The 27792-nt window shown below is 44.7% G+C and overlaps 2 protein-coding genes across 2 annotated transcripts in view; one reads left to right on the top strand and one right to left on the bottom strand.

Moving 5' to 3' along the window:
* Window positions 1–975: 975 nt before the first annotated feature.
* MTHFD2 (methylenetetrahydrofolate dehydrogenase (NADP+ dependent) 2, methenyltetrahydrofolate cyclohydrolase) lies at window positions 976–17530 on the top strand. The gene is made up of 8 exons (XM_035001274.1): window positions 976–1092; window positions 6361–6545; window positions 7895–8017; window positions 8431–8583; window positions 9041–9148; window positions 10370–10462; window positions 11103–11228; window positions 12851–17530. The coding sequence occupies exons 1-8, from the start codon at window positions 992–994 to the stop codon at window positions 13012–13014; spliced, it is 1053 nt and encodes a 350-aa protein (XP_034857165.1). The 5' UTR covers window positions 976–991; the 3' UTR covers window positions 13015–17530.
* Window positions 16620–27792, bottom strand: part of SLC4A5 (solute carrier family 4 member 5) — a 106599-nt gene continuing 95426 nt past the window's right edge. The window contains exons 24-30 of the mRNA XM_035001273.1: window positions 24569–24637; window positions 23727–23900; window positions 21579–21734; window positions 21180–21188; window positions 19702–19786; window positions 18593–18660; window positions 16620–16703 (exon numbers count right to left, since the gene is read on the bottom strand). Of these exons, the coding sequence (XP_034857164.1) occupies window positions 18626–18660; window positions 19702–19786; window positions 21180–21188; window positions 21579–21734; window positions 23727–23900; window positions 24569–24637 (528 nt within the window). The 3' untranslated portion in view covers window positions 16620–16703; window positions 18593–18625. The remainder of the gene's footprint in view (window positions 16704–18592; window positions 18661–19701; window positions 19787–21179; window positions 21189–21578; window positions 21735–23726; window positions 23901–24568; window positions 24638–27792) is intronic.

The raw sequence follows: 27792 nt of genomic DNA, 5'->3' as shown, positions 1-27792 counted from the left end.
CTTAATGCATCATAATGCGTGTCTGTTCCATTACCGATGGTGTTAACTTTGATCACTCGTTTAAGGTCATGACTTTCAGGTTTCCCTTTGTAAATTTACTATTTTCCCCCTTTACTATTTTTTTTAAAAGATTTTATTTATTTATTTGACAGAGAGAGACACAGCGAGAGAGGGAATACAAGCAGGGGGAATGGGAGAGGGAGAGGCAGGCTTCCCGCGGAGCAGGGAGCCCGATGCGGGGCTCGATCCCAGGACCCTGGGATCATGACCTAAGCCGAAGGCAGACGCTTAACGCCTGAGCCACCCAGGCGCCCCCCCCCTTACTATTAATAAGTATTTTGTGGGAGAGATACTTTTACACTATGCAAAAAGGGTAGCCAGATAAAATACAGGAAGCCCGGTTTAATTTTAATCTCAGATGACCATCGAATACTATCCTACTACAAGTATGACCCCTCCTCCTAAATTATTTATCTAAAATTCAAATTTGAGTGTCTTGTATTTTTACTTGCAAGATCTGGCAACCCAGTAAGTACATACCTGTTCCTCATCCAGTTTCATCCATTTGTTTTGACATCCATTGATGATCCGTTTTTCCTATGATTTCGTCAAATAGTTTCTTTCTAACTCCATCATTCTTCTATTTGCCTATCTTTTTATCCACTTTTTATGCTGCCTGGCACACAGTAGGCGCTCAGGTATTTCTTCAAGCAATGAATGAACAAACTCTCACTCGTGCTGGCCAGGCCTCCGTGACACCCGCTGCGTCGGGCAGGGGCTTGCCTTCCTCGGCCAATCTCTGCCGGCTACCGGGGCTTCAGAGCCTTCTAGGGCTCCCCTGCTGGCTCTTCTTGCTCCAATCACAAGCAGGGCTTTGCTGGGAAGTGGCCAATGGGTGCGGGCGGGAGGCGGGGCCTGCCACGCGGCCGCGGTATAACTGCACGGCCCGCGCGCGCGCTTCTCCCCTGGCGCGGACCTTGGCGCGCGGGTGATGGCTGCTGTTTCCGTCGTGTCCACGTTGGCCACCCGGCTGCTCCGGCCCGCGCAGAGCTGCCGCCTCCGTCATCGCCCCTTCCACGTCTCGGTAGTTCGGTAAGAGGGTCCGGGAGCTGGGTCAGCGCCGAAAGCCGAGGGGAACCGAGGGTGGGGGGCCGCCCGGGCTCCGAAGGGGCGCCGAGGGACGTTCTACCGAGCATCTCTGTCCCGGACGGTGACGGGGCGACGTGGCTGCCGAGCGCGGCCGCAGTCTGCGACCTGAGCGCTCGCTCCGTGGGGCGGGCTGATGCCCGGAGCCCGCCTTTCAGAGGGAGCCGGTCTCTGCAGCCCCGGGGCGTCGCCCTCTCTCGGGGCCAGTCCGTACGCGGGACGGGGCCCACGGTGCAGAGCGAAGGTGCAGGCGGGCTCTGGGGCGCCCGGATTTACGCGGGACCGTACGGAGGTTACCGGCCAGAACCTGCCGGCCGCCCTTGGCGGTGTTGCCGAGCCGCTTGGCCAAGCAGAGCATACGCTTCGGCGAGCGCCGGGAAGGACTGAATGAGCAGCCTTCAGTGCGCGTCGGGATCCTAGCGGCAGAGGAGGTTGGTGCAGTCTGATGAAATCCCACAGCCGGCTTGCTCGCCGGGTACCAGCTCTTCCCTCCTCCTTCGGGAGGTGGATGTGGCTCCCGCAGCTCTCCAAGCTGCCCCTTCCCCTGCCAAGAGAATAAATGTGCTGGGGTCACCAGGGCTTTGATGCGGTCCACCCGGAGCTAGTCACTGCCAGGCTGGTAAATTGAAGGGAAAAAAGCCCGAGAGGAGGAGAGAAGAGCTCTGTTTGCCTTTTCTTAGGGAGGTAATGGGTTTTTCCTGATCTTTCTAGACTTCAAACTCCCATTCTTAAACCTAGGTTGAAGAGTCTTCTGGGGGCCTGTGCTTTCTCTCCCTAAATCTGCGCACTCCCTCGCCCATCTTTAGAGCCTTTGCGTTGCCAGCGAGCTGAGCCCTGTTACAGCAGCCCCTTCTTTCATCTTGGCACTTGGCTAGGCTGTGTGAATTCAGGGATGATCATAAGTCCTCTTTCCTAGTCGAACTCCCTTACCTGTCAAGGGGCAGAACACGTGTGTACTTTCCACTCAGTGTAAAAAAAAAATGTTAGAAACATTGCCAAGATGCTGTCGTAGCACAGAATGAGGATTAATGCGTTCTTGAAAGAAGACCCGGGACACTCAGGGCTTTTCTTGTTCTGACCCTGACCTGCCTTTCAGCCCCATCCCTCATTACTGTCTGTTCTCTTCCCCGCTGCTCCCTTCCTGAGTTCTGGCCACGTGTGCCTGTGGCTTTCATGATTGAAGAGATTTGTAAAGATCCTCTAATTCATCACCTAGAAAACTGGACCAGTTTGTTCACTCTCCAGTAACAGATGCCCTCCTTTCACTAACGTTTCTGAATGAACAAGTAGACTTCCATATCTCTGAAGGCAATACTATGGTATTTATGGTTTCCTTGTATTGCTTTGATCACTGCTGGCTAGTAAATGTAAAACAATATCTTTTATGAGTCTGCATGAATTCCTTTTGAGGGGGGAGGGTTTCAGGAACATAAGCTCATGGTTGGAGAGAGAGTACTATAGTAGACTGGGGTATAGGGAAAAATGGACTTTGGAGGCAGAGGTTTGTGTTTGAATCTTGTTTCTACTGTCCTCACTTTCCCTTTCTGTAGTATAACAGTATACTATTATACTATTATAGTATAATAATAGTATAATAGTATTATAGTTAGTATAATAACCCCAAGGTAAATGAGAGTAATGTATGTAAAACTTATAGCAAAATACCTAGTGTTTAATAGATGTTAGTTCCATCCCCCTTTGTATGTAATTAATTAGTAGATAACTGAACCCTTTCCAGAATAACCTGATCATAAACTGTAAAATGCACCTGATAATTGTTTTTATGGAAAATTATAGTGTTGTACGCTATTGAATTAGGAAAGCGAAGATGCTACTGAGCTGGATTTTGAATTTTATTTGAACAGTCCTTGTGACTTTTTTCATCTGTTCACTCATTTTATTTTATTCTCATTCGTAATTTTAACCCATTATTAAACACATCTGTGAAAAGCATTTAATTCCTACATAAGTGTTAGCTAATATAGTTAATACATTTTGGATTCCCTGTGGGACTGAGCTGAGCCTCTATTTCTGTTTCTTTTGAGGTAGCAGTTACTTTATCTGCCCTTTGGCAAAAGAGATGATGGGAAATGAGGTAATGACTCACTGGCAGGACTGTTTCACATTTTGCAGAGTTGTATATGCAGAGGAGAGCTAAAACAGCTGATATTACAGAAGATACTCATTGTGTTGTTGCTTTGTTTTGGTTCTAGTTGCTCTTTGACAGTTTCTTTTAAAGCTAATTGGCGTAACATCCAGAACCTGCCTTTGGGACTTGGAACACTGGGTTCTCCCAGAACCCTCTGTTTTTAACTGTAGTAGATTAGTCTTAGCCCAAATGTGCTGCTACCATTTTGTCTAAGTTCATGGCTTTCAATTTCTTAAAAAATATTTTATTTACTTGAGAGAGTCAGAGAGTGTGGGGTGGGGTGGGGGAGGAGCAGAGGGAGAGAGACAAGGGTGGAGCCTGACAGGGCCCTGCACACAACCCTGAGATCACAACCTGAGCTTAATTCACTAGCCACCTCAAAAGGAACTTTTTAAGGAAATGTGATTTAAGACTTTACTGAATATTTATATGTGTGTATATATGTTTACACACATATCCTTATGAGTAAGTAAATATATATGTTATATATTAAGGATATGCGGCTTGTGTGTTTGTAAATCTAACCAACGGAAGAGAGTAAGAAATTAATTTTTATTGAATATATATGCCTTGCACTTTATATATGTTATTTCATTCATTATAAATCATTGTCATAAGCTCTTTTAAAGTAATCTTTCATTCTACAGCATTGTAGGGTTGGGAATATATTTCTGTACTGGGGCTATTTCCCAGGAGTGTTGCCAGAGGTGTTTGTGTCCAAAGCCCTTTGAATGAAGTCCCCTTCAACTCTAGTTTTAAAATTGATTTGTGAATGTTAACATGTTTTCAGTTCCTTAATATACCATGGGTGTATGTGAAATGCTATTATATATTTTGTGCTATGCTGGTATCATTACATAAAATTTGGGTGAAAGTGCTGTTTGCTATAAAATTTTATCTTTTTAAAGCTCCCAAGATACAAATACAAATTAATATAAAGTTTAGATATAAAATTACTGCTTTATATATAAGACATTTCAATCTGGTTTAAAGTAGGTGTTTAATCTTAATGGAAAAGAAGCATGGAAGGTTTAAAGACTGTTGAAGCTTTAAAATTCCATTTTAGGGGTGCCTGGGTGGCTCAGTCGTTGTGTCTGCCTTCGGCTCAGGTCATGATCCCAGAGTCCTGGGATTGAGCCCCGCGTCAGGCTCCCTGCTCGGCGGGGAGCCTGCTTCTCCCTCTCCTACTCCCCGTGCTTGTGTTCCCTCTCTCGCTGTCTCTCTCTGTCAAATAAATAAATAAGATCTTTAAAAAAGATAAAATAAAATTCCATTTTAATTAACAGTGGTCTTAAGAATGAATGATACCTGGCTGGCTCAGTTGGTAGAGCGTCCAACTCTTAATCTCGGGTTTCTAAGTTCAAGCCCCATGTTGGGCGTAGAGATTACTTAAAAATAAAATCTAAAAAAAAAAAAGAATGAATCATATCTGACCATACAGGATATCGAGTACCTTGGTGTTATCCCTGAGAATTAAATATGTGCCATTAGGGGAAACTTTTTCAATATTTCAGACAACTGTGTGTTTCATTGGTCTTGAGATTGAAGGATTCTTTGTGATACTGAAGACAGAAAGGAAACAAAAGGGGAAGACTTATTTCCACTAGACCTTTATGCTAAAAGAGCAGTTGCTCATCCTACATTAAGTATTGGGAACTTTATTATAAGGCCATGTATGGAAATAAGAAAACCAGGAATCTTCCACATTAGAACCCAGGAAGAGCTGCATAAACAGTTCTTATTGGGAAGAAGTGGTCTTTCAGAGATCGGAACATGGTTTTGGGAACTGGAGGTTCTTCTAGACCCTGAGTTTTCTCGTTGCCCCATCAGTAGCAGTTTCCGCATCTCTTGCTCTGTCCTACCATGACTGTGACTTCTATTCTCTCTGTCTCTACTTTTTTTCTATGTCTGTCTTCAGCTCCTCCCACCAACAGGTCCTCTGTGGTTCTAGTGTGTGAATGTGTTTCAGGGAGAAGCTCTTACCAGGCTAGTTTACCACTGCTCCTGTTGCTCTGAGCTTGTGCACCAACTGGACCCAGCTGGCTGGCCTAGAAATTGTCCTTGGTGTCCGATAGTCATTCCTGATCTGTCAGCTGTGGGTGGGCCACTGGGGTCCTGGGGTAGAGCACACTGCCACCCATGGCATGGAACCTCCTTATTCTTACTGGGAAAGTCTTCTCCAGGAGGGGCTGTGGGGAGCAGTGGTAATTTTGAGGTTTGATCTGTCCAGAACATTGTCTGTTCGTTTAATTGCATAACATAATTTATATATTTGAAAGCATCATAGAAATTAAAAGCCAGGGGCGCCTGGGTGGCTCAGTCGTTGAGCGTCTGCCTTCGGCTCAGGTCATGATCCCAGAGTCCTGGGATCGAGCCCCGCATCGGGCTCCCTGCTCAGTAGGAGGCCTGCTTCTCCCTCTCCCACTCCCCCTGCTTGTGTTCACTCTCTCGCTGTCTTTCTCTCTATCAAATAAATAAATAAATAAAATCTTAAAAAAAAAAGAAATTAAAAGCCAATTGACTTAACTGGGAAATGGTTTGAAACACATGGCTGGATGCTAATAACTTAGGCAAAACACAAACTACAAAATGGTATATAAGCATATAGGAAACACTAACCTCAGAGTGGTGACGGGTCAAATAAAACAATGCAAATTAAAACAGTGGAAAGCTTTTTTGGGGGGGGGAGGGGTCTATCAATGTGTCAATGATCAGGGGTCCAGATGGTGTAGCGGTAAGAGCCTGGACTCTGGATTCAGACTGAGCTGGGTATGAGGGCCAGCTTTGCCGAGTACTAGCTGTCACTCACTTAACCTCTCCAAGCTTCAGGGTAATGATAGTATTTCAGCCAACGTTATCTCCCCAAACATGTCGCTGGACACAGATTTACCACTCTGAAACTGCCCTTCAGATTTCTGTTGTCCCTCAGCTTAGGCACCGTGTGTTTTAATCTACTCTTTAAGTTTGGGGTGTTTAATAAGCTTTTTTTTTTTTTTGGAGTCTGATCTTTACTTTTCACAAAAATTTAAGCTATTTGGTTTTGTGACTGTTGTTGCCTTCTGCAGAAATGAAGCCGTTGTCATTTCTGGAAGGAAGCTGGCCCAGCAGATCAAGCGGGAAGTGTGGCAGGAGGTGGAAGAATGGGTGGCTTCGGGCAACAAGCGGCCGCACCTGAGTGTGGTTCTGGTGGGCGAGAATCCTGCAAGTCACTCCTACGTCCTCAACAAAACCCGGGCCGCTGCAGAAGTGGGTATGTGTCACTCGCAGACCCTGGCTGCCGTCAAATTGTGGCTTATCTGATGCAAACTCCATTGGCACTCATGACTCTTTCTTCTGCTTAGAAGACTCAAGCAGAGGAGGCTGATGGGATTGAACTGTATCCAAAATGTGGTCATTAAGAAATTAGGCCTATCTGCTGGGGAGGCTTATAGACTAGGATGGAAGGAATATGGTTGGTGTTCTCTGTGTCTTCTGGAATATAAGCTAAATTCTGTCTTTAGTCTTAACATTAGACAAGGGACCTTGAACACATTTTATATTTGTTTTCCTTGACAGACATGAGCGTCTGGCTGAGATGTTTGAGCATTTGGTTGAGGAGGCCTCAGTGATGTGACCTAGAACACAGTCCTAGGTTTGAAGGAAATGACTGACTTCTGGGAAATAGCTTTTGGCTTCTCTACCAACTGGGTCCACAGCCAATTGAATCATGCAGTGGGGAGCAACTGGGTGACTCAGTTAGTTAAGTGGCCGACTCTTGATTTTAGCTCAGGTCATGGTCTCAGGGTCCTGGGATTGAGCCCCACATCAGGCTCCGCACTCAGCAGGGAGTCTGCTTGAGGATTTTCTTTCTCTCTCCCTCTGCCCCTCCCCCTGCTCACATGCTCTCTCTCTTTAAAATAAATAAAAATAAATCTTAAAAAAAAATTATGCAGTGGTTAGAGTTTGGAATGCAAAAGCTGAGGGTCTGGGTGATGGGAGGTTCGTGTTCGAGGTCTCGCTGTACCACAGACTCTGTGTGACGGTAGACCTCGGGTGGGTGGGCTTGGCTCTGCCTCTTCCTGCTCCCCTGTGGGTCGGTGGTATGAGACCTGGGTGCCCTTCCTTCTGAAAGGCTGTGAAAACCACTGGGGTGGCTGGGCCATTGACTGGGCCATGAGTCCTTGGTATCACAGGATTGAGGCCTCCTGCCCTTTTCTTTGAAAAATCTTTAGAAACTCTAGAAAATGGCAAGCTATGGCTTTTTAAGACACTGGGAGGAAGCACAGTGCAGTGGAAAGAACATGGACTCCAGAACTGGAAGGATTGCCTTCATCACTAGATGGCTTGTGTTTCAATTTTGCTGAGCCTCTGCCTCCTTTTCTGTAAATTGAAGCTCATGAGGATAGTGTAGAATAATGCAGATAATTGTTGAGCCAGCGTTCTCTAGAGTGTATATTTGTGAAGTTAATTTTTTAGGTGCCTTGGGAACTGACTGGGGCTTTTTAGCTACCAGGGTTGGGTGTGATAAAGAACCTCTATGTTAGAATACCATGGCAGGCAACATAGCGTTGCTCATTAAATGCCTCGATATTTTTTTTTAACGTTGGAATTTTCTTATAGGAATCAACAGTGAGACAATTGTGAAACCAGCTTCAATTTCAGAGGAAGAACTGTTGAATTTAATCAATAAACTAAATAATGATGATAATGTAGATGGCCTCCTTGTTCAGCTGCCTCTTCCAGGTGAGTTTTGGACTCTATCACTTAGAATGATTTCTGAGGAGTAGAGGATTCTTAGCTACTTTGTACACCTGGCCCCTCGTGGATCTGACTTAAAGGGGAGGTAAACTCGAGAGAGTGAATCTTTTACTAAGTATGCACCGACCTACTCAGAATACCAATTACTCCTTGACTCGGAATTGAGATCTTGATACAAAGTGGCAGTGGAGGGAAGCAGCTGTACAAGAGGATACTGCCTTTGATGCTGGCGTTTGGCTTTGCTTGGTGTGTGTTCCTTCTGTGCAGACCAAGAAGTCAATCATGGAGGCCTGTCGTGGAAGGGGAATGGGTTTGCGCGATAAACCAGCTGAGCTGGAGTCAGGCGGTGCCAACTAGGTGACAGTGACCTCAGGCCGCTGCTCTGATCTCTCTTTCAGAGCACATCGACGAGCGAAAGATCTGCAACGCTGTTTCCCCAGACAAGGATGTTGATGGCTTTCATGTCATTAACGTAGGGCGAATGTGTCTGGACCAGTACTCCATGTTACCGGCTACCCCGTGGGGTGTCTGGGAAATAATTAAGCGAACTGGTAGGTATATCCCATAGTCATACAACTATGTATGTGTTAGGATCATGAAACCAGTACTCGCCAGTGGTAACAGTGCCTACAGTTGCAGAGTGGACACTTGGGCCCCACGTCCTCCAGTCCTGCCCCCAGAGCCTGTCTCTCCCTGTGGTTGCCTCTATTGACTTTGTTGCTACTTAATCCAGAAGCCTCCGCAAAGGAAACATAAGGTTTCATTGGGTTGATAGTACACACTCATATAGTATTTTGTAGCTTCCAGGGTGCTTTCTCTCATGTTCTTTTAGTCTTCAGGATGTGTAGCAAGTGATGGGCCCCCTTGACTGTTGAGGCAACAAGCTTAGTAACTCCCTTCCTTATCACAGTTAGATTCATGTCGTAGGCCCTCTGTCTGCCTTCTTTGGTGCTCCTTCTAGCATAGTCTGGTACTCCTTTTCATGTAAATATATATATTTCTTCATAGGCATTCCAACCCTAGGGAAGAATGTGGTTGTGGCTGGGAGGTCAAAAAATGTTGGGATGCCCATTGCCATGCTGCTCCACACAGATGGGGCGCACGAACGTCCTGGAGGTAAGGAAACGGCTTTCAGAGGAGTGTTCCCTGCTCCCTTATGTGCGAACCTCTGCAGGGTGTCCTGTGTTTGTTAAACTTTGTATTTGTTGTAATTTTGTTAGCAGATATTTGGGGAGTAATCTTTGTAGGAGAAGCTGAACTCCTCCTGTCACCTGAGACTATTTATATTCATTTATTAGGGAACTAGTACAGAAATGGATATGCCTCAGAAATATATTTGAGTTTTGAATGTAAGCATGGTTGTAGGCAATTAGACATTTTCAGTTATGGCTTTGATAGTTTGAACTAAGAAACAGTTCATAGTATCCCATTCTGTGTCACTTGATAGAAAAAAAAATTTAAACCTTGAATAATTCTAGTGATATTTTGCTTAGGAAAGGTAAGATTCTTGAAAGGCTGCCAAATAGGATAAGGAATAAATTTAATTTTAAATGATTCCAAAGGGTGGAGCTAGGATGAGGGGATAAAAGTTATAAGAAACTGGGTATTTACCCAAAGAATACAAACATAATGACCCAAAGAGGCACCTGCACCCCAATGTCCACAGTAGCCAAACTCTGGAAAGAGCCCAAATGTCCATTGACAAATGAATGGATAAAGAAGAGGTGGTATATATATACAATGGAATATTACTCAGCCATCAAAAAAGAGATCTTACCATTTGCAACCATGTGGACGGACCTAGAAGGTATTATACTAAGTGAAATAAGTCAGTCAGAGAAAGACAATTATCTTAAGAGTTCACTCATGTGGAATTTAAGAAACAAAACAGAATCTTAGGGAAAGGGAGGGAAAAATAAAATATGAAATCAGAGAGGGAAACAAACCATAAGAGACTCTTAACTACAGGAAACAAACGGAGGGTTCCTGGAAGGGAGGTGGGTGGGGGGATGGGGTGACTGGGTGATGGGCATTAAGGAGGGCACTTGATGGAATGAGCACTGGGTGTTATATGTAAGTGATGAATCACTGAACTCTACTTCTGAAACTAATAATATGCTCTATGTTAATAATTGAATTTAGATTAAAAAAATAAAAGAAACTAGGTATTAATGGCTCAAAAGTAACTGGTACTTAGCTGTCCAGAAAATATGGTACACGAATTAAGTCAATTACTGCTTCAGAGTTGGTGAATTTCTAAAATGGGTTGCCTAGTCGAGACCTAATCCAATCTCAGCTTTGATTTAGAAACCAAGACGTGTATTTTTTAATTCCTAGGTGACGCCACTGTGACAATATCTCATCGATACACCCCCAAAGAGCAACTGAAGAAGCACACAGTTCTTGCAGACATTGTGGTCTCTGCTGCAGGTAGGAACCCCAGGGAGGGGAGGGAAGGGCCTCCCCTCAGAAGGGTGAAGGGCGCCTGGGTGGCTCAGTTGGTTAAGCGACTGCCTTCGGCTCAGGTCATGATCCTGGAGTCCCGGGATCGAGTCCCGCATCAGGCTCCCTGCTCGGCAGGGAGTCTGCTTCTCCCTCTGACCCTCCCCCCTCTCATGTGCTCTCTCTCTCATTCTCTCTCTGTCAAATAAATAAATTAAAAAAAAATCTTAAAAAAAAAAAAAAATTAAAAAAAAAAAAAAAAAGAAGGGTGAAGACAGACCTCTTATCTTAGAATTTGCCTGCCTCTGTGCCACCCCATTCTCCGTTCTCCTAGCCGTGATACTGTGTGCGGCCCAGAGAGATGAGGCAAGAACGGTGCGTGCGGCCTTGGTTTCTGGCCTCCAGTCTTGACTTGATGGGTGAATGTTGCTTCAAAAACCTCTGACTGTGTCTGTTTACTGTATGGAGTTGCAGTGCTTTCTTGGCTAATGGTTTTTACAGGTTTTCATCAAACAAGCTAATTAGTTCTTCCAGGTCTCTTAAAATTGAAATCAGGTAAGACTCTGACAAGCAGAATCTTCCTTTCAGGACTAGTGATCATTCCTCTCATTCCTCTCTCCGTTTGCAGGCATTCCAAGTCTGATCACAGCAGATATGATCAAGGAGGGAGCTGCAGTCATCGATGTGGGAATAAACAGAGTTCAAGATCCCATCACAGCTAAACCCAAGTTAGTTGGAGATGTGGACTTTGAAGGTAAATGGTATAATTTTCTTAAAATATAAAATCAGTAAATACTACCTTTAATGGACATTTAGGACAGATCATTTACTTTTAACTTACGTTACTCTGGGGGCACCTGGCTGGCTCAGTCCATGGAGCATGTGACTCTTGATCTCAGGGTTGTGTGTTGGGGGTAGAAATTACTTTAAAAAAAAAAAAGCAAAAATAAAACCATCTTATGTTACTCTGGTAATTCAAAATGCATTCCACATGAATTAAGAGAAACTTAAATTATAGTCATTCTAGAACCATTTTAATTGTTTATATCATAAAATTATGGGGACCAGGTATAAACTTTTCAGGGAGGTGTTTGTTCTTTCCTTAGGGTTACTTCATAATTAAAACGACTTCATCACTTTTAACATGTCTAAAAATTTAATGAGTTGACTTTCCGAAACCATTGAGTCTCCTAGAAGGTGTTACAGATTTATCATTTTCACATTGAGAGGAGAGATCACAGACCTGGAATGTTAAAAATGGTCCAGGAAAGGGCGCCTGGGTGGCTCAGTTGGTTAAGCGACTGCCTTCAGCTCAGGTCATGATCCTGGAGTCCCGGGATCGAGTCCCGCATCGGGCTCCCTGCTCGGCAGGGAGTCTGCTTCTCCCTCTGACCCTCCCCCCTCTCATGTGCTCTCTCTCTCATTCTGTCTCAAATAAATAAATAAAATCTAAAAAAAAAAAAAAAAAAAAAAAAGGTCCAGGAAAGAACCACATTCCTGGATTTTGAAATATACTAGTAGATTTCTCCTTTCAGTTCTTAAGTTATCATGTTTATCTCAATTTTGGGCTGGTAAACCTATTTCTAGTTTTCTATTTCTTTTTTTTTTTTTTTTTAAGATTTTATTTATTTATTTGACAGAGAGAGAGACAGCGAGAGCAGGAACACAAGCAGGGGGAGTGGGAGAGGGAGAAGCAGGCTTCCTGCTGAGCAGGGAGCCTGATGCGGGGCTCGATCCCCGGACCCTGTGATCATGACCTGAGCCGAAGGCAGACGCTTAACGACTGAGCCACCCAGGCGTCCCTTTCTAGTTTTCTATTTCTAATAAAGCAATCAGACACAAGCCTAGGTATCTAAGTATTTTTCCTTTAAGATTGGGTTAGAAAAAATCTTACTTCTCACTTTCCAGAAAATTACTTGGCTTTGGTGCTTTGGGCAAACAGTATAGTTAAATAAATATAATCAATAAATAGTAAATAAAAGTAAGAAAATGTTGTAGGCAGGTATTAATTGGTAATATATTAATAATATAATAAATATAGTTATACCTCACATAGAGTTAACCCATTGAGGTGTTTCTTTTCAAACTGATTTAATATGGAGGAAAAGTATGGATGGTAAGTTATAGGTTATTTAGATGTATAAATATTCATTGAACAACTCGTATTACATGCATGTTCTTTTTTTAGTATGTTCAAAAGCCTTTACCCCTGAGTAATGTAGATAGGACTTTTTTTTTTTTTTTAATGAGTTTGAGGCTTACGAAGGTGCTTATCTTATATATATTCTTTTTCTTTGACTGCTTCCACGGCACATTAAGATGCATACATTTCCTTTGCCATAATTAAGGCAGTCTACCCATCCTGTTTCTATGTAGGAGTCAAAAAGAAAGCCGGTTACATCACTCCAGTCCCTGGGGGTGTTGGTCCCATGACAGTGGCAATGCTGATGAAGAATACCATTATTGCCGCAAAAAAGGTGCTGAGGCTTGAAGAGCGGGAAGTATTGAAGCCTAAGGAGCGTGGAGTAGCAACCAATTAACTGTTGTGTCGTCTGTCACGAACACCACTCCAAGCCGGTCAGAGAGGCGGAACAGGCCAATAGAAATGCAATATTTTTAATTTATTTTACTGAAATGGTTTAAAATGATGCTTTTTGTATTTATTGAAAGCAGAAATGGCGGGGGGCTGCCGGTGCACATGGCTCTGCCGTGCCTCCTGCTGGGTCGTGGGAGCCGGCCAAGGGAAGCCGTTCACCTGGTGATGAACGTGGAGGACATCGTCCCATTGAGAGCGGGTGCTTAACTGGGTGAAGCCACTTCAGTTAAAATCTGCCTTTTCTAGGATTGCATTTCCTAAGTGCTATTTCAATAAGAGTTGATACTCACTTTAGGTTCCAAGCCTTTTGAGTTCAACTGGTCAAACCAAAGGAAAAATGTTGCTAGAGAAAATTAGGGAAAAAGTCAAAAGGAAGAAATGATAATTGAGTAGAAAAAAACATTACTGTAACTTACATTCCTATGGTATGTAAAACTAATTGTGAATGGTGTCCTGAGCTGTCATTCCGTGGCTTAGTCATTGGGAAAATATTTAGGGTAGTTCCGCATCAGTCCTCGTCCCACGTGTATTATATTCACGAGGCTTTCCCATTTTCCTCTAGGATTGAAAGGCTTATTTTATTTTATAGATTATTTGTGTGTGTTGTCATATTTGGCTTTTCCTCTATCCTTAAACTTCACTGTTATATCTTTGTACTCTTGGGGGTGTCTGTATGGTTTCCTTGGGATATCTTGAAACCTATTTTTGAAAAACAAAACTTGGGCTTGATAATCATTAGGATTAGGGCAGCTTGTTTAAGTATGAACTTACTTTTCCACCAAAGACTTGTCAGCAGCTGCCTGCTTTTCTCAGATGTATTTGTTGACTTTCCCCAATGGGTTTTTGAGAACTTGAGTTCACATTGAATTTAATCAGACTTTCTGATTAAAAGGGTTTTTTTTGTGTGTTTCACTTTTTTTTTTTAATAAAACACTTCTGACTGGTGTGGAATGAGTTCTCCAAAATACTGTATCTTCCTGCTACTGTCCTGGTTGTGACCTAATCGTAGTTAATCTTTCTCATTAGATGTAACGGGTGTCAATATTCCTATATTTGGTAACACCTAATCCTGTGCCTTAAACAAACTGATACAAAGCGCAGCTGTGGAGAAACCAGTCTAGTCCTTTCAGTCTAATGTCCCAACAGGCTGTGCCAAGTTGGGAGCTTAATCTGTAAGATTCATTTAAGTGGTTAGGCTTATTCTGGGTGTTTTCTAAACCATGCAGTTGAATTTACACATTGTTAGCTTTACAAAGGACTTCTTGATGTGCCTGCTGACAACCCCCTCCCCCTTCAGGCGCCCCACTCTCTATACAATTATTTTTTCAATGTGTGTGTTTGATTTTGACAGATTGGAAGTATTTGCTGTGCATATTTTGAGGCTGGGATAGGCCCCTGTGTATTCTCTGTTCTCTTCCAGCGTGGAGTATTTTGGCTTCCAAGCAGACAGATCCTCCTGCTCCTGCTCCAGCCTGCTTCAGGTAGAAAGAAAGGAACAATGGGGAGCTGACTTCTCTTTGTTCTTCTGCGACAGCCTTTATTCTTTGGATAGTTTCCTGGAGATGAAAGAGAATAGTTCGCTGGAGATGTTTTTGTAAGTGAGGGTTAGCTCATGTCCATATCCCATGTTTGCTGACTTGACCAAAATTACTAAACATGGAGCAAGATGAGCAGACAGGATTAAGTTTTATTGAATTACAGTTATAAGTGGAAAGAAATTCTGACCTAGAACATGGAGAAGTAACAATATGTCCACCTGTTAAAAGTTGTCAAAATTAAAATGTTCATGTATATACAAAATATAAATGACATATAAGGTGAAAATTACAGTGATCAATTTACAACAACAAAAAATTAACATTGTAGTTTCCAACTTGTTTCATTAATCAAGCACATTTACTCCAGAATCCATAACATTTCTACAGTTTAATTTGGACAAAGTGCTATTGGAAATCAGCCAAGTTTTAAAATTGAAATGTTAAGGGTTGATTGTTAGCTCTCCCAGGATTGGTGCAGCTGAAAATACAGAATTTATCCTTAAATTCAGGTGATGGTTCTGGGTGAGTGAGCAGTTAATGGGAGAGGTTTAGAGCTTTACCTCTTGGCAGTATCCCTTGGAAGGGAGCTCTGAGATTTAACTGAATAAACACTTAAAGTTTTCTAGGGACCAGGCACTGTATGAAGCTCTGAGGATCGCAGATGCAATTAGCTGTCCTCATACCCAAAGGTTTAACGATCTAGTGTCATTTGTCTTTAAAAAATAGAAAAGGATGAAGAAAAAAAGCACCTGCTTTGGTCATCGTGAGTAAATGTAGTAACTAACCAAAGTGATTTCCTCAAGATTCAAATCCATAGTTGTTTTGGAGAAAGTAAATGTCAGCTGCATTGTGGCTGTCAGGCACATAGTAGGTGTTAAACAAGCAAGGTTGGTGTTTGTTAAGTGGGGACTAAAGACAGACTGATAGTAAGTTTTATGAGGACAGGGTTTGCTTCTTATATTAATGAGTTATTAATCTACCCAACTTGTTTCCAATCATTCCTTTAAAGTACTAATCTAATACTGCAAAGTTATAATCTAATATTTTACATTAGCACTGCCTAACATGGAGTGGTCCTGTGGGTGGGAGTTTAACTTTGGGAGCAAGGTCACTGAAAACTTGTAGACAGGATCTACCCAAGGGTAGAAAGAAGTCTTACTCTGAATGTGAAAAACCAGTGATATTAATTTAAAGGATCATTTTGTTGATGTAATGTGGTTGGAAGTTTCATTTTAACAAGAACAATTTTATTTTGAAAACATTTGCTCGCTCTCATGTGTTGGTTCTTTCATTAGCCGACCTTGGGAACTGGCTTTTCAGTCTGGAGAAGCTCCAGTCACACGTCTGTGCTGGCCCAGGGCCCACAGAGCATGCAGATGGCGCAGACTTGCCATAGGAGCCTTAGAAAGCTGCCCGAGATGGGAAGAGAAGATAGGGCCTTTTACACATTTCTTACTATGTCAAGTTGCAAAACAAATTTTCCAGCTTTGGTCTACTGAAGTATGAGCATTTTAATGGTTTTTTTCAAGACCATCTAGATATTTTAAAATCTAAGCTTAAAAAAGAAATCTAACGGATATTTGTTTCAATAAAAATTTATTATTGCCCCCTTTATCTTAGCTATATTTTGGGAGGCAAGCATTGTTTTCATTTCAAGAAACACTGTAAGTTCTATCCTGGACTGCATTTTAAAATAAGGTATCATGTTTCTGTTGGTTTGCATAACTGCAGAAAGAAGGAGACAGCTTTGCATGTAAGTAGTACTTTTCATCCACAGATCAGTTTTCTATCAAGTGGAATGACTCCTTCTGTTTGGCAAATAAGGAAACTGGCTCAGAGAAGTTAGGGGTCTGGTCCAGACCTCACAGTGAAGATGCAATCATGTCCTCCCACAGTGAAGATGAAGCCCTGTCTGGGCACAGCTGCGTCCTAGAGGGTGGTCTCGCCGTCAGTTTCTCTTCCGTATCTGTCCACATCTGTGAAGTCACAGTCTGACTCCATTTCTATCTTCACCTGTGGCACCATGAACACTGGGCTCTGTGAATAGTTGAAAGCAGGTGAAGCTGGACAGGAAATTTTGAAGTGCAATGTGATGCTAAATAAGAAAAAGAGGGAAGGGAGAGTGATTTATCTAGTAGTTAGTGTTTTCCACGCTATCCCCCAGGAGGGCTCTAAAGCAAGTAGTTTTGTCCTTGCTTATGAGCTCTTAACACGTCATGGCAATGAGCAACATCCTCTGCGCTTGGCCTTCAGCTGTGCTTGCTGAGCTAGTCTCGCCAGAAGTCTCAGTCTGGTCTTCACATTGCTGCCAAGGCGAACTTTCTGGATCACAGATCTGTCTGTGATTCCCACCATTCAAGAGATAGAATCCAAGCTCCTAGTGTGGCCAGACAGGGCCTTTTATGTTTGCACTTCTGATTACTTCTAGTTTGACTGCCCGTCCAACCCAGCAGTCTTTGCTATTTTCAAATAGTATTTCAGGCGTGTTCCCACTGCCTGAAATGCCCTTCTTTTGCCTCTTTTCTTCTTTATTCTGTACACCTGGCAGGCTCCTATTTATCGTTCTTGGACTGTCCAGATAAGGCAGATCCCTCCCTTAGACACTGTCCTTTCTCTCACATGTGCCCCATTGTTCTCGGCACACACTGCTGTGTGTCTTTGTTGGCAGGCCTGTCTTTTTAGACCCCCAGGGATTACACATCATGCCTGGGAGATCTCAGATGCTTAAACTAGATCATGTTGCTGAGCCTTTTCCTTCACTGAAATGGAATCCTGTTCAGTGGTCTCTGCTTCCACCTACTTACACAGAGTTGGTAAAACACCAGTGTAGCTGTCCCATGTTTGTATATGGAAATGCCCCATCCTGGTCCATATTTCCTCTCCACAGACTGAGATTGGGGCAATGAGAGGTTCAATTTGGTGTAGGCTACTTAAAAACGAAAAATCAGGATAGACTGCTTTTCTCCCAACACCTTTATATATAAAAATCCATGGCATTCATGTAATGGTGTAGGAACCCTGACTGGGGAGGTGGGATGAGAAAACAGGCAGGGATGTAGTTTGGACGCATGACCCTCCTGGGCTGGAGTGGCCTTGGGTCCGCTGCTTAGGGTGTTTCTCTTCTCATCCTGGCAAAATGGTAACAGCTTTGACTTCTAACTCAGACGATCTCGTGCATGTTTTCTAAAATCTCTTGGATGCGTGCATCTAAGTCTGCAGGTTTATCTGCCTGTAGACTTGGGATAGCCAGTTTAGGGCCCTAGGTAGGAGCACCCTACCATCTTCCCCTGTAATAGCTGAGGCTGACTTTCTTGCCCCTGGATTTCTCTTCTATTTTTGAGCCCTCCTTGTTTTCAATCATCAAGTTGTTCACTTTTCTCATGGCTTCTCATTAAGAACACTAAGGTATCACAGTAGGCACGGGGGCCCCTGGAAACGGCCTGGAATCCTTTCTTGACTATTCTCTCCATTTTTTTTTTTTTTTTTAAGGAATCTCTATGCCCAACCTGGGGCTTGAACTCACGGCTCCGAGATCAGAAGTTCCACGCTGCACTTAATCTTTGATATTTAGTTAGGTTTCTGACCTTTGCTAATTAACCATGCTGTTACTTTATTCCACATATTACTGGAGTATCTGGCGTTTTGATCTTTGAGCTCATTTATCCTGGCATTCAGTAATATATACTTAAGTCATGTGTAGTTTTTCTCTATGTTGTTTTCCCCCAGTGTTTTCAATTTTACGTAGTATTTTGTAATTTCCTTTTCTAAAGTAGAAGACCTTTGTGTAATCATGACATGTCAGTAAAAGGACATATTTGTTACTTGACGCCAATAATCAGGTCTGACCACCTGTCTCCCAAGGTGGACCAGCAAAGGCCTTTTACGGAGACACTGGCTAACCTGGGAAATCCTAGTCCCTCCGCCTTCCTGGCCACTGCTTAGTCTCTTACCTAATACCCAAGGAGTCTACCTCATGGCCATTACCTCCGGTCGAGTTCTGAGTCACTGAAGGAAGAATCAGAATGAGTAACTCCAACTGGAAGATCTTTTTCCTGGCAGGAAAATTAAAATGTCAGTTGTAGAGCAGGTTTGAGGAGGACGCTGGAGAAAACCTTTCTCCAGTGCTTCCCTCTTGTCTTCCTGTTCTCTAATCCCCACAGCCAACACTACACAAGAGGAAATCAGGATGGATGACTTCTGGCTCAGTTACTCCTTCTCCAGAGGGCTCTCAGCCAGGATAGGTGGGTGTGGGGGAGGGCCAGGGCAGAGTAAGGAAGGGTGATGGAAGAATACAAAATGGGAAGGAGAAGGAAGGAGAGTTAGCAACTAAAAAAGAAGAGGTACTAATGACGGAGAGTGTGATGGGAAGCCCCTCAAGGGCCCTGGCAGGATCCTAATCTGGGTCTTTTTGGAAAGTTTCAAGCCCTATGTTAGGAACACCGAGGTCAGGACTCAAGTGGGATCTTCCTGATTATTCCAAGGATAGGCTGTGGTCTTGATGACAGGACTGTCCTCTGGTAGGGTGCCGAAGCTCGGAGGGGGTAAAGGCAGCCATAGAACCCCCCAGGATCTTCGTGAGCAATGCCCGATCCCTCCCAGGCAGCCTCCCTTTCAGCAGGAGGAACTTCTCTATGACCTTCCCTGCTAATTTATGATCCAAATGCTATGCTACCAGTTTCTCTAAAGGGGACAGCTCAGCTTGGCTTTGAACCCTCAATCATTTTCAGCAACCACTGGAAAGCCTGGGAGGCTCAGCGGGTCATGTTTGGATCCATGTGGTCTGAAACCATTGAAGAGAGGGCCAGGTGGCTCCACAGGCATCAGGAGGCACCAGGGGCAAGGAAAGAATGAGGGGCTCTGCCTAAATGGAAGTGAAGCTTGATCACAGGCACCTGCAGGCTTTGATTTGGGGATTCCATTGGTTGAAGTCTGAATCCTGGTGGCCCAGTTCTCACTGAACTCTGCCTACCAGAGGAGTCCTCTAGCATCTAAGACCATTCGGTCCCCCTGAGTTAAAGATGGAAGTTCCTTGGAGGAAGAGGTGGAGAATTAGTAGTAAGTAGGAAGGGAGAGACACCATGTGTTTTACTTACTGGCAATGCAGTGGATACCATTTTGGGGATCTGATTGGACACTTTCCATGGGAATCTTTATAACTGAGGGAGGAGGGAACTGGGGCTGGAGAGAAACAGTGGGAAAAGCTGATAAACACCACCAATTCAACAGCTTTGACTTTGTTGCCAAGAGATGGAAAATACATGCATCCACAATGTGCCAACCACCATCCTCTCTATCTCCAGTCTCAACAGTTAGGGGGTGCTGCAAATACTCTGGGGCTCAGTGGGGGGCAATCACAGTTAGCCTGCTGTCCTAAACAGGACACTCTTCCAGGAACATTATTTATCAGAACAGTTTCAACTGTCATAGTAACCAATCAGGAGTGAATCTCACACAATAGCTGGTGTTGCTGTAAAGACATGTGTAAAGTGGATTTGTGCAAATTGAATCCCATTTTTCCATTAATATATCATGCTTTTCCCCAACCCTGGAATAGTTTCTGGCACGTGGTAGCCACTCAAATATTTATTGAATGAATCAATTAAAGAGTAAGTATTTGTTTTTAAAAGGCACTTAGACTCTCAGTTTCTTTGTTCTCAAGGCCTGTCTTTGCAAACCATCTAAATCATCAATGAAAAACATGTGAATGAATGATGGGCCTCTTTCTCCCTGGAAGAGGAAAGCAATTAAGGACCAGGGGAGTTTGGGTCTATCACTACCATCAGAAGATGGTTTGATTGCCACCAGTCAGCAAGGATTTGCCCATGGACAGCTTTGACCTGCAAAAGGCAAAATCACTGTTAACAGTTCCAGGTGGATACAGAGATGTGGGTTCAGGTCAGACCTGGGAGAATGGGAGCCAGGCATGTTGCTAGATGGCATGGGCAGCTTAGCATATTGGAAATGATCAAAGTCAGAAACAGGGCACCTAGGTGGCTCAGTTGGTTCAGCATCTGCCTTCAGCTCAGGTCATGATCTCAGGGTCTTGGGATCAAGCCCTACATTGGGGTCCCTGCTCAGTGGGGAGTCTGTTTCTCCCTCTCCCTCTGCCCCTCTCCCCGCTCTTGCTCTCTCTCTCAAATGAATAAAATTTAAAAAATTAAAATTAAAAAAAGTCAGGATTCTTCATTCCCTTTAGACATTTAACCACATGTCCATCTTGGGTGAACCACTTCCCTTTTGGAGGATCGTTTCATCACCTGTAATGAGCACTTGAACTAGACAATCTTTCTGTTCACATTTCGTGATTTACTCTAAGTTGGACTGGCTTTCTGTCTGTTGACTCCCTGAGTGTTTTGGAAGTGGGATGAGGAGGGAGCATGAGAGAAGAGTAGATGGGGCAACCAGGTGGTCCCCAGCATCTGGGGAATGTAGCCACTCTCCTTTCAGTGAGGACATATGCCTCTCTGCCCACCTTCCCTAATACCCCAGAGGCAGGCCAAGCAAACCTTGCTCCCAGTCCTTCCACCTGTCCTGGAGTTTAATCTACTAATTGGTGCCCATCAGACTCTACCCCCGAGACCTGCTCCATTCTTTGGAGGTCAGTCCTCATAACCTCCCCCATGATGGAGCTGAGTCTTCTGCCCTGTCCATCAAGGACCTGCACTGCTTGTTGATAACAGCCCCGGGAGCTCACAGAAATGGGAAAGAATGGGTGTGGCAACCAGCCTTTCCCTGGGTTGTGGGGGGGGGGGGGTTCTCATTCACTGTGGCCCACCCTGAGGATATTCCCATAAGCAGACGAGCTCTCAGCACCCCACACCAACACAGGCAGAAGCCTCAGCCCATGCCACACTAGGCCCAGGTGATCATAGCTGGCCACCTGAAAGCCCACCCTCTCCCTGGCCTGGGCAGAAGTGGAGGGAGGGTTTCTTGATCTCTTCCCTCAGCCCTGGCCTCACATCCTCCCCACCTCCTCATCACTGTCCTCATGGGCCCCTTTCCTTCTCTTCTTCTTCTTATCTGTCTCCTTCTTCTCCTTCTCTGGAAGGATGTTGTCAATCCAGGCCAGATCATGCTGGGAGAAGATGAGGTCCAGAAGCCTTCGAACAATGATGAGGCCCAGGATCTGTGGTGAGAGTTCAGAGAAAACCATGGGCTCAAGACCCCAAACTCAGGCATTGTTTTTTCTCCCTCAGTCAGCTATGTTTAGGGACTTTATCTGGTCTCTGTCGGCCATCTCAGAGCTCCGACAAACCACCATTTACCACCTGCCCGCTTGGTTCCTTTCATCTGGCCTTTCCTCAGTTGAATGGCAAAGCCTACCAATGAGCCAGGGAACAGAGCCTGTGACAGCTGGTTCGGAGCCAGGCAGAGACCAAGGGCTACAGAACTCCTACAGTTATTCTTTAGATCAGTGATCCTCAAACTTGAGCTTCCACCAAAACACCTGGAGGGCTTGTTAATACACATATTGCTGGGGGCTACCCCCAGAGGTTCTGAGTCAGCAAGTCTGGGTCTGGCCTGAGAATCCGCATCTCTAACAAGTTTCCCAAGAGATGTTGATACTTCTGGATCAGAGATCACGCTTTGAGACCCACTGTCCCTCTGTCCTTATTTCTGAGGGCTGCCAATCTCTCTGTTAACAAGTATAAAGTACACTCAAGAAAGTGTACTGGGATATCAGGAATTTTTACAGTAAAGTCTAGAAAGTTTGGTTCTGTTCAGCATACACAAAGGGAAAAATGTGTGCTTTGGGGAAGGATTAAATACTGGCCTTTTAATAAATTCAATGGGCCCAGGGTAACTAGTTATAAATATTGCCCCTTCACTACCAAGAACCGGCCACTAAATGAGGTCAGGGAGAAAACCAGCCAGCTGGATTTAACTCTGGTTCCTAACTGACCTGCTTCTTGGGAGCAAGTAGAGCTTGAGAGCTAGACAGACCTGGGTTTTAAAAATCCTGGCTCTGAAAACAAATTAGTGGTTGCTAGGGGTAGCGGTGGGAAGAGGCACTGTCTGCATAGAAATGGCAGGGGGTGGGGGGTGCCTGGCTGGCTCAATCGATTAAGTGTCCGACTCTTGATTTCCGCCCAGGTGGTGAGATCGAGCCCCCTGTCAGGCTCTCTGCTAGGCATGGAGCCTGCTTAAGATTCTCTCTCTGTCCCTCTCCTACACGCGCATGCATGCTCTTTCTCTCTCTCTCTCTCTTAAAAAAAAAAAACAAATGGCATGAGGGAATTTTAGGCATGATGGAACTGTTCTGTATCATGACTGTAGTTGTGGAACCACTAATCTGTGCATTTGTCCAAACTCACAGAACCACATAGTGAATTTTACTGCATGTAAATTAAAAAAAATCAATAGGGGGAGGGTATGGATCTTGGCTCAGCTCCTTCTGGTTGTATGGTTGGGTCACTCACACATGCCCTCTGAGCCTCAGTTTCCTCACCTGTAAAATAGGATTAGTAGTAGTACTAAAGTATACTTAAAGTATACTTTAGTACTACTACTACTGCTGTGGATTAAATTAAACAGCACTCCACACATGCTAATGGTGACTATAATTTCTTTTCCTTTCCCCTTGTTATCGCTAAACCCCATGAGGGCCCTATTGGGGAGGATCCATTTCCCTTTGCTTAGAGTGGTGGTTCTCAACCTTGACTGCACATTTATGCCCACCTGCAGAGACTTATTACAGACACCAATGCCTGGGTTTCCCCAAGAGATACTGATTTAATTGATCTGGGGTGAGGCCTGGGCAGTTTTAAAAAGCTCCCAAGTGATTCTAATGGTCCCCCAGGGTTGAGAATCCCAGGTGGGCACATTTCAAATCCTACCTCTGTGTACTCACTTTGGCCCCCAGTCCAGCACTGCAGGCTTTGGGGCCCACCCAGGGCTTTCCCGAAGCATTAGCCCACAGGCTCCCGCACCGTCCCCCTGCACTGCCCCCCTCTCCCCTCTCTATCTGGCCTGGACTCACGACCCGAATCTTGTTCTGTTCTGTGCTTGCTTCTGTGACCCTGAGAGTCAGGCCATCTGCAACGGCGGACCTCCCTCCTGGGGACGCCTGCCCAGGCCCCATCGGCCAAGCAGGATGGGGAGCCCGCGCCCACCTTACCATGACCGGGAAGATGATGGCGGCCATCGTGGACTTGAGGATCCAGAGCACCGCCAGGCAGAGTATCTGCACCAGCGTGAAGAGGTGGATCCGGCGCAGGGGCACGTGCCGCAGGAAGGCGTGGTCCGGCTGGTGCTTGGCCGGCATGAGGAAGAGCTTGCAGCGTTCCCAGAACTGGCGGAGAGCGCGAGGCTCAGCCAGCAGTGGGGACCCCGTGAGGGAGGTGGCCCTGCTGGGGGCTTGGGACTGCGGGAAGGGGTGACGCGGTGGGGTCTCATAGGAGGTAGCCCTTTGTCTGGACTAAGAATGCACAGGAGGGGGACTGCAGGTCTAGGAGGACACAGAGGGAGCCCTTAGGGGAGGAGGCCTGAACCCTGCCTGCAGGGTACAGCGCTGGAGGCGGCCACAAAGGAACACTGCCCCCATTCAAGGAAAATGCAACTAACTGCAACACAAAGACAGCCAAGACATGTGGTGTATCGTGCTAAATAAAGAACAAAACAAAATGTTTTCTTCCGCTAGAGTTGCCTTAGAGAAGAGAGATGTAGTGAAATGCTCACTGGAGTCAGCCCCATCGGGGTTGTGAATCCTGAACCTGTTTCCTCGTCTGTAAAATAGGGATCACAGCACCTACTTACACAGATTTCATTATAGAACACCTATGAAGGGCCTGCTATAGTGATTTTATTTGATACACAGTAAATGGTAGTATCTTTATCACCATTATTTTCCCACTGAACTGCGGAAGCAAGCACTTGGGGTTTCGGTAATATGGCAGCAGATGTGGGGAGCTGACTCTGGTTAGATCAGCCTGGGCCTCGGTGGGGTGGGGAGAGCCTTACCTGGATGCCATTCAGGGAGGCCACGCCCATGTAGAGGAAGACTCCATACAGCACGGGCATGGGGATGTACTGAAATGAGAGAGGGAAGCAGAGCTTTCGAATGGGTCTCTGCCCGGGGCAGGCTGTTGGCTGCCCTGTTCTGTATGACAGCGTCTGCCAAGTCACGGAGGCAACCTGGTCTGCCTTGGCTTTCCCCAAGCCATGAAGGAGCTGGATGTTTAGGGGAACTGAGCCTCTGAGAGTAGATCTGGAGCCAGTGTCGATGGGGAGGGCTGCCCTGCCCCCTTCTCTCTGGGCAGCGGCTCCCCCAGCCTGGCCGCCCTGCTTCCATCCCTGCTGAAGCCATGGGGTTTGACTGAAGACACAACTTCTGGAACATGGGAAAGCTCCATAGAAAGCCCCCTGCTTATTCTTGTCAGCTCCTTCCCCCTTCCAGCCCCAGCTGAGGACCCCCCACAAAGCTTCATTGCTCTGGGGACCTTTACTGAGTTGACCTCCATCAGCAGAGAGTAGGTGCTGATTAACAAAAATTATACACCCTACACAATCGGATTAAAAAAAGAAGCAAAACAGATGTGTATAGATAAACCAACCACCACTAATTGCCAACTAACCGCTAATGATTTGGTGGGCATCTTTCCTTTCTGATCATGCTCACAGGTAATTTGTTAGCTTTTTCAAAAATGGGACCATATCACTCATACTGTTCTACAATCATCATTATGATTCTTTAGAAGCCTTTTGACGTATTTTTCTACTGTCTCTCTAAGCTGTGTTTCTTTTTTTTTTTTTTTTTAAGATTTTATTTATTTATTTGACAGAGAGAGATAGCAAGAGCAGGAACACAAGCAGGGGGAGTGGGAGAGGGAGAAGCAGGCTTCCTGCCGAGCAGGGAGCCCAATGTGGGGCTCGATCCCAGGACTCTGGGATCGTGACCTGAGCCGAAGGCAGACGCTCAACGACTGAGCCACCCAGGGGCCCCTCTAAGCTGTGTTTCTGCTTCTTTCATCCTGCCCCCTCCCCCACTTTTTTTTTTTTTTTTTTTGAGAGAATGTGCATGTGTGAGTGGTGGGGGGGGGCAGAGGGAGAAGGAGAGAGAGAGAATCTTAAGGAGACTCCATGCCATTCCCAGCATGGAGCCTGATGTGGGGCTCAATCTCACAACCCTGAGATCATGACCTGTGCCAAAATTAAGAATCGGACGCTCAACCGACTGAGCCACCCAGCACCCCCTCCTCCTTCCCTTTATCTGCCCTTTTGGCTTGCCACTGTGAACAAGGCTCTGCCTCGGTTCTAGGGTGGTCATGTTGGAACATGTGGGCCAATACTAAGTCCTGTGCTCAACTTTTAGATGCCACTTAGGATGTCCATAAATCCAACCAAATAAGTAACCTTTTTTTAACATAAGTTAGACTGGGTTCATTTTTTAAACACAAACCATGATTTGGACCCATATGCTGTAAACCTCAATCCAAGACATTTGATCTTGCAGCCTTCCCATATGATTTGAAGCTGAGACCACGAGAACTCATGGGGCTCAGAGGGGGGGCTTCTGATATGGCCAGGGGTACCTCTGAGGCAGAATGCTGAAATCTACAGTCCTGAAGAACGGTGGCAAGGTGCGAGCAAAACATGAAACAAAACAGGACAACCCTTCAGGGCTTGGGAAGGACAGGGGATCTGCAGAACTGAATGGGTAAGGTGTTCATGCCACCTGTCAGATATGTGGCCACGTCATCCTCCAACGCCCTCAATTTGACAAGATAACCAAAGATTTGCAAATTGATGATGACAGGGCTGAAGATTATCACTGATCCTCTAGCAGTAAAAATCACTGTGTCTAAATCAGGGCAACCATCCATTGAGAGAGAGAGATTTCATCCCTTACTGCTCAAGGTGGGGTCTTTGGGCCAGCATTATTGGCATTGCCTGTGAGCTTGTTAAAAATGCAGAATTTTGGGTCCTACCCAGACCTACTGAATCAGTATCTTTTTTTATTAAGTTTTAATTCTAATTCCAGAATAGTTAACATACAGTGTTATATTAGTATCTTTAATAAGATTCCCAGGTGATTTTTTTCATAGATATATTTTTTCACATATATACATATATATAAATTTTATATATATATATAAATTGTATATACATAAAATGTGTGTATATATATGTGTATATACATAAAATGTGTGTGTGTGTGTGTGTGTATATATATATATATAAATTTTTTTTGAGAGCCCAATGCAGGGCTTGAACTCATGACCCTGAGATCAAGACCTGAGCTGAGATCAAGAGTCGGATACTTAACCGACTGAGCCACCCAGGTGCCCCTCCGAGGTGATTTTTATACACATTAAAATTTGAGAAGCCCTAGAGCAGAATTCTACTGAAGGAATTGGACAAAGGTATAGTTAATAACTAATTTAGAAACACTGATAAAAATAAAAACACTAATAATTAGGATCCAATTTGTACCCTCTAAAATTTGTAGCACCAAAGTGATCTCTCCCCTGCTATATAAACAAGAATTAAAGATCCAAGGTGTCTGGGTGGCTCAGTTATGTGTCCAACTCTTGATTTCGGCTCAGGTCATGATCTTAGGGTCCTGGGACTGAGCCCTGAGAAGGGCTCCATGCTCAGCAGTGAGTCTGCTTGAGGATTCTCTCTCTTCCTCTCCCTCTGTCCCCCCCCCCAAATAAATAAATAAATCTTAAAAAAATTAAAGATCTCAACTAATGTCTTAGGTAGATGGCTCTCCAATGTAAGTTCTCTGAATCTGGTATGTACTCAGCTATGCCTAATTTGACAGACATGGGTAAACCTACTGTTGCAAAAGTTAAATAAGCTTTTTGGAAAATTTTTTTTTTAAGATTTTATTTATTTGAGAGAGAGCACAAGCAAAGGGGGAGGGGCAGATGGAGAGGGAGTAGTAGACTCCCTGCTGAGCAGGGAGGCTGACGTGGGGCTCAATCCCAGGATCCTGAGATCATGACCTGAGCCAAAGGCAGATGCTTAACCGACTGAGCCACCCAGACGCCCTGGAAGATTTTTCTTATTGGAAATAAATGCTGGGATTAAATCTAGAACCTCAGATCTGGGTTAAGTTATATTTTTCTTGAACTGGCTATACAAAATATCTTCCCTTTAACCTAAAATTAGCCTTACTACTTTGAGCAGTAAGGGATGAAATCTCTCTCACAAGGGATGGTTGTACTGATTCAGACACA

The sequence above is a fragment of the Mirounga leonina genome, unplaced genomic scaffold, assembly GCF_011800145.1.
Source record: "Mirounga leonina isolate KUSES-001 unplaced genomic scaffold, KU_Mleo_1.0 Mir_125, whole genome shotgun sequence".
Classification (NCBI taxonomy): domain Eukaryota; kingdom Metazoa; phylum Chordata; class Mammalia; order Carnivora; family Phocidae; genus Mirounga; species Mirounga leonina.
The sequence above is the reverse complement of the archived record's forward strand: the minus strand, read 5'-3'. Positions and strand labels throughout refer to the sequence as shown.

Excerpts from the sequence above, each read along its gene's own strand:
- MTHFD2 (XM_035001274.1), top strand. The coding sequence starts at position 992 with ATGGCTGCTGTTTCCGTCGTGTCCACGTTGGCCACCCGGCTGCTCCGG. Across the intron at positions 1,093-6,360 it reads TTCCACGTCTCGGTAGTTCG|AAATGAAGCCGTTGTCATTT; the intron begins GTAAGAGGGTCC and ends TGCCTTCTGCAG. Across the intron at positions 10,463-11,102 it reads CATTGTGGTCTCTGCTGCAG|GCATTCCAAGTCTGATCACA; the intron begins GTAGGAACCCCA and ends CTCCGTTTGCAG.